Genomic DNA, 7,119 nt, shown 5'->3' on the forward strand with positions numbered 1-7,119 from the left:
TCAATACTGTATATACTGATCCTATTTTTATACTTCCTTCTATTTAAATGGTTCATATTTTGTTATACTTTGTTTAGCTCTTTTTTTTTTACTGTGTTAGCTGATGCATCTTGTTTTTTGCACTATCCCCTTTGCTGCTGTACTCTGCAAATTTAACCACTGCGGGACTAATAAAGGAATATCTTATCTTATCTTATCTTATCTTATCTTAACAAGATGCAGGACATTTAAAGTGGCCTTCTGAATGACAAAAAAAGGTCATGAAAGTCTGATGGCACCTTTTTACACTTGCGACAATAAAAACAGAGTTTGTATCACTACCATATGCAAATCTGTACCATACAAAAAAATCAATTGTGCATAAAAAAACTTGATATAAATGTACATATTTATCTATAAGGCAAATGCATGTAATAACCTGGTATTTTCAGGTGGAATTTCATTCATTCAGTCATTCATTCAATCATTAATTCATTCTCACTGTGTAATATCATTTTCCACTTGTGCAAATTTGTTAATAGTCTGTTTATTGTCAGTACTGTATATACTGCTCCTATTTTTATACTTCCTTCTATTTAAATTTAATCAACTGTACATAAAAAAAACTAGATATTTTATTATTTCGAAACTTAAAAACTTAAAAAAGTGACTCTCTGCTCTACATTGCAAGTTTTGCACCAATTTCGCAGCAGTTATGACTATTTATTAGTGTTTTTAATGTGGAAAGGTGTATGCAAATGCACTATAACAGAACTGAGGAGTCTTCAGTCAACACAGTATGGACTTCCTCAACAGTTTTTTTAAAATATATATTTTATTATTTAAAAACCTACACTTCTCACATAGCTGGTAAAAGTATCTTTTTATTAAAGACAAAAAAAGGTCAAAACTATGATAGTCTGATGGCTCCTTTTTATACTAAAGACAATAAAAACAGAGTTTGTATCACTACTATCTCTACCATATGCAATCTGTACAACACAAAAAATCAACTGTGCATAAAAAAAACTTGATATAAATGTACATATTTATCTATAAATGCACTATAACAGAACTGAGGAGTCTTCAGTCACCACAGTATGGACTTCTTCAACCATGCAATTTGTTAATGTACCTTTTTTTAAATATCTATATTGTATTATTTCAAAACTTAAAAAACTTAAAAGTGACTCTCTGCTCTACATTGCAAAATTACACCATTTTAACAGCAGTTATGACTATTTATTAGTGCTTTTAATGTGAAAAGGTGTATGCACGTGCACTATAGTACAGTATGGACTTCTTTAACAGTGCAATTAGTTAACTTTTTGGTGCTTTTTAAATATATATTTTGTATTATTTAAAAACCTACACATCTCAGGTAGCTGGTAAAAGTGACTCTCTGCTCTACATTGCAAAATTACACCAATTTAGCATCAGTTATGACTATTTATTAGTGCTTTTAATGTGAAAAGGTGTATGCACGTGCACTATAGTACAGTATGGACTTCTTTAACAGTGCAATTTGTTAACTTTTTGGTGCTTTTTAGATATATATATTGTATTATTTAAAAACCTACACATCTCAGGTAGCTGGTAAAAGTGACTCTCTGCTCTACATTGCAAAATTACACCAATTTAGCATCAGTTATGACTATTTATTAGTGCTTTTAATGTGAAAAGGTGTATGCACATGCACCAATTTAGCATCAGTTATGACTATTAGTGCTTTTAATGTGAAAAGGTGTATGCACATGCACCAATTTAGCATCAGTTATGACTATTTATGAGTGCTTTTAATGTGAAAAGGTGTATGAAGAACCAGAGTTACCTGGAAGATGGGCGCCTGGATGCCCTCGCCTATCTTGTTCCGTATGTATATATGTCGGGACATTTCTGCCAGGACATCGGTCCAGAGGGCTGGCTGCTGCTGCTGCTGCTGCTCCGGTCCGGTCCAGCGGAGGGGTGTCGGGTTCCGGGCTGTGTGCTCCAGCTTCACACCACACAGCTGAGCACACCTGAGACCAGAGACAGGTGTGTTTCCTCTTCTTCTTCCTGCTGCTCACTCTGCTCTATCCTCTCCTCTCCAGCCACTCACAAGCAGCTGCTGCTGAGTGATGGACGAGACTATTCTACAAACCCTTAGGGGGGTGAGGGAGACTATAATTAGCCTGAGGAGTAGGTTAAGAGTCTTAAAGAGGCACAAAGTAACTATTTTAGACATAGTGAGGAGTTATTTTAGGCTTAAATCAGCAACATGGAGTTTAAAAGATACACATTTAAAATGCAATTATTGTAAGAATAAAAATGTTACCATCATTTAATATGGTAATGGTACAAGTCAGGCTACACACACATCTGTTGTTTTGTCCTCCACAAAATTTACATTTACATTACTATTTTGTATTTAATAATGGTTATGTTTTTGCTTTCACTGTGTGATTTCCCCTTGTATATGCATATTGTATATATTATATATTGTAATATGCATATTATATATATTATATTATATTATATTATAGCTACAATTTATTGTAAGAATAAAAAAATTACCAACATTTAATAAAGTAATTACTATTTTGTATTTACTTATGTTTATGTTTTTATTTACTTTACTTTAATAGAGACATTGTTGCAGGAATTTTAGTAGATGCCAAAGATTGTCATTGCAAATAAAGCATTGTTGCAGGAACTTTAATGGAGACATTGTTGCAGGAACTTTAATAGAGACATTGTTGCAGGAACTTTAATAGAGACCAAAGATTTTCATTGCAAATAAAGAACCTTTGAACCTTGGTCTTCTTGTTGTCAGTGGATCCCAACATGTTTGGATTGTGTACCCTTAAAATGAAGAAAAAAACATTGTGAAGGTTGCCTATATTTATGAGTTTACGTCAACCAAAAATTAGCCTAAAGTAGTTATCTGAGTAAATGTTAGAGGCAATATTTCACAGTAATTCACAAGAAAAAATAGCTAATATTCATCTATTTAATTATTTATTATTTGTTTTCCTGTTGTGTAACTGTTGTGCTGCATTGTTTTGCGCCCCGTTATATTTATCTTGCAAATCCATGAGAGGGTCCTGACCCACACTACTGGTCCAAGTGAAAAGATAATCCTGCAAGAAAACAGGAATTGTGCATGCAAACCATAATCCACTATTACTCACAATGTTCCTAATTTAACATAATATTACAGAACACATCCAGAGGCACCATCAGAAATATTGGGTGTTGAATGTTGAATTTCTGGCATGATATTGGGCACCGCTGCATAAGTCAGTTTCTTGAAGTCAGCTTGAATTTGCATTATGCTTCCTCCAGCTCTTCCACTCTGAATGCTGCTAATTCAGAAGTAGGTCATGCATGTTTTGCGTTCTCATCCCATCTATAAAACACTTTAATTAGTTATGGTCCATGATTTATTTTTAGGTAAGTTTTGGGTCCTGTTATAGCAAACATTTAGCTGATATTTTACCCTCACCAGGATATCTATCAGAACTTATTCTTCCCTTTATATATGCACAGTCCTTCCTGTGCTATACTGGCAGACACACAAAGCATAATAGATCCATCCTCATGCTTAATGGCTGCCAAGAAGTTCTTTTAATTAAAAGCTTGGTAAACAAAATCCTATTTTCCCCACAGACCAGAGAGTTGAGTTTCATCAGTCCCCAACACTTTGATCAAATACTTCCAGCTGAGATCACTGATGAAGTTTATGTCTGACGTGATGATACTTCCACGCAGATTGTGCAAAACCTTCCTTATTTAGATCTACAGCATGTGCTTCCTCTCAGGAAACTCTGTGCTGTCTTTCATTTTGCCCAGCAGATGGAAGCATTGTCAAAATAAAAGCAACAGTAAAAGCATGCTGAGGATGTTTTGAGTGCTGCTGCCATGTGCAAGATGAGGTGTGTGTTCACTGCTGCAGGTCTAGAGGGGGATGCTGTTCTTCATGGGTCTCTGCCTTGTGGAAAACTAACCCTTGCAACACTTAGAATCCCATAATCCATTGTGTGTCTGCATTAAAACATGTATGCAAATGTAAGCCATCAACCTTTCTCACATTTTCAGGAAACAAACACCATCATTTGTGGTACAGAACATTTCTTCCATGTCAAAAAAGCCCTGCAGGCATTCAGCTCCAGACACATTTTTACATCTGCCTTTTAACAGGAGCAATTTTGTAGCCCTGGCTTTCTCTTTTTTGACCCTTCTGGTGGACGAGAATAACAAACAACACTTGATGAGGCGAGTTCCTCCATCCAGCTCCACTTATTCAGACATCTGGGACGTTGAGTGCTCCACATCTGCGGGCTATAGTTTCTCTGCAAGTCACCTGAGTGTCTCTGCACTCACCTGGCCGACAAAAGCAGTTAGATGGACAGCCTCAAAATATCACTATGCTTTAAATAGCCATCTCCTCCTGTTGAACCTGTGTACGTGGAGGCATGGTCCACATATAAACCACTTTGGTGCATCATGGTCCGATGGCACGGATAACAAGAAGTGAGCAGAAACTTTATTTGTGGCTTATACAGAAGAAGCATGTGAGCTATACAAATGTTATGGTAACAGCTCCATATGTCTCTGAGCCGTTTTCTATCGTCCATCAAAAAAAAAAAATGACCTACTTTGTTTCATGGATTTATGTCTTCATGTGTTCGGAGACACTTTGATCAGACAAATCTTCTAAGAGTGGATGTGGTGGATTAATTCTGTTTAAAGTGGGAGGATTAAGTTGTTTTCTTTCTTTTTAGACATGCTATAGCAGCGTGGTCGCTCAGTCCACTTTGGTCCAGACGGAAATATACAGGAGAAATGGTTATGGTACAGCATTATGTTTAGGTACGAGGTTAAGAATGGGTAGGAATTAAGATAGGAAACACACCCAGGAGTCAGATTTGAAGGGGATTGTTGCATCTTCTGTGTAATATCTATAGACTTTTGCTCCAATTTGATCCAGTTGCCAAATGGGAGGGAAAAAAGACATTCAGATGAATAAATAAATGAATATAGTGCCCAAGTGACCCAGTGGTTTTACCAGCAGATTAAACTCTCAGATGCTGCTCACTGGACTGTGAATGATAAACACTGGAGTGCAGTCTGTTCAGAGCAATGATGTGAGAACTAACTGGTTTTAAATATTTGGCAGAAGATGGGTAGACACTGTTTTTTATTATTAAAATGTGTGTCGTGATCAGGCAGCCCTGTTGAACCACACAAACAGGATTACAGCCTCCACCGTGGAAAGCAGGATTTCCAAGACCTGAGCCTTTGCAGTGGCTTTTATCTCACTGTCAGTAAATGAACAGTGAACAAGTAAAACATCTGACTGAAGCTCTGAAATCCCACCTAGTCTGAGACCATTAATGCAACATCTGTACATCATGTGCATATGGGCTCCACCCATACGGAAGTGTAATATATGTACATATATTGAATTTCCATATATGAAATATATGTATAAAGAAAAAGCATAAATGAAATATGTACAAACTATGAAACCTATTAGAAATTGGAACAATTATACAAACAGATATGTCTGTTTATGTATATTATGTACATATAAAGTAAAAAAAATATATGTACATATATGTACAAACTATATATAAAAAATTGGAACAATTTCATATATTGACGTATATGTTAACACCTACAAATATGTATGTTGATGTATGTATAATGTGTGTTTTTAACATATATGTCACATATATAACTATTTACACATATGTATTTGTATATGTGTGTAATATATAAATTACACATACATGCATAGATTATTATGTACATATGAAGTAAAAAAAAATATATGTACATATATGTACAAACTATATATGAAACCTATTAGAAATTGGAACAATTTCATATATTGACATACTGTATATGTATTTAAAATACATGTTTTTAATATTCTGCGTATATAATTATTTATATACATAATATCTAATAATATTTATAAACATATGTGTATTTGTATATATGTGTAATATACAAATGACACATTTATGCATAGTATATTAAAGAAAACATACATGTACATATATGTACAAACTATATATGAAACCTATATATTGATTACATATATGGTCGCAACATATACCATATACAAATTAATCATATAGATATTTTGAATATATGTACATACAAATTTTACTATGGATATTTCATATATGTTATAAACCTATATCTTCATATATCCAGACGATGTATGTGACAATATATCGTGTTATATGTAACATATATGGCTAGATCATTCTTGATATAGGGGCATATATGTCATATATAACATTTCCATATGGGCATGAATGCTCTTTCCCCTCCAATCCCAGCCCAAACAACTGATTAACTCATTTAAATTAATAAAAAAATAACTGCACAGGTAACTTTATTTTTCTGGTTACATCTAAAGACTATTAAATCTGCCCTTCCCTCCACCAGGTGCTTCTATTATTCATATTCTCTTGACCTGCCCACATGAAAAATAGAAACATAATCACCATATAGAGGAGACCTGAGGACTTGCCTGCACGCCTGTCTTCTCTCAAGCGACGTCAATAATTAAAGACACGAGGGGAAGCTGAGGGAGTGAAGTCACTAAAAAGAGCACCTTGTAACCCTTGTCTTCCTGCTTGTGCATCAGTCAAACCACTTAAAGAGGACCAGTTATGCTTTTGTGCTTTTTCACTTTCCTTTAGTGTGTTATATCGTTTTTTGTGCATGTAAAAGGTCTGCAAAGTTACAAAGCCCAAAGTTCACGCCAAAGGGAGAAACACTGCTCCTGAACTGCCTGAAATGCCTTCATTGAAGTCCCGCCTCTTATTCCGTAACGTGGTGATGTCACCAAGTAACATACTTTGTCTTGCTTTTACATGCTTTTACACACTATAAGTAGTCTAAAATCTTTAATGCAAAGATTATTAAGTTAGTTAAGTTAATGTGCAGCTTTTCAATGCTTTTCAGAATTCCACTATTTGTGATTAAAAATACCAAAATATATATATACAGCATTTCTTGGTAAAGCTAGTGACTGGTTGAGGTGTGAAAAAAGCACTTTGTATTATTTTTTTAAAGATCACGGTTAAGCTTTTTAGCATGGATACCCAACATATTGGCACCAAAATGTATTTATTCATC

The 7,119-nt window shown here is 34.7% G+C and overlaps 1 protein-coding gene across 5 annotated transcripts in view; it reads right to left on the minus strand.

Moving 5' to 3' along the window:
- The window catches only part of LOC119483459 (voltage-dependent L-type calcium channel subunit beta-4-like), a 28,794-nt gene extending 26,735 nt beyond the window's left edge, over nt 1-2,059 (minus strand). For 2 of the 5 annotated variants that reach the window (XM_037761564.1, XM_037761561.1), the window contains exon 1: nt 1,811-2,058. In XM_037761564.1, the coding sequence (XP_037617492.1) occupies nt 1,811-1,873 (63 nt within the window). In that variant the 5' untranslated portion in view covers nt 1,874-2,058. Of the gene's footprint in view, nt 1-1,810 lie in introns of all 5 variants that reach the window. The other 3 variants (XM_037761563.1, XM_037761565.1, XM_037761562.1) reach the window with 2 other exon arrangements.
- Between the last annotated feature and the right edge of the window lie 5,060 nt (nt 2,060-7,119).

Source organism: Sebastes umbrosus, chromosome 24 (genome assembly GCF_015220745.1).
Source record: "Sebastes umbrosus isolate fSebUmb1 chromosome 24, fSebUmb1.pri, whole genome shotgun sequence".
Lineage (NCBI taxonomy): Eukaryota > Metazoa > Chordata > Actinopteri > Perciformes > Sebastidae > Sebastes > Sebastes umbrosus.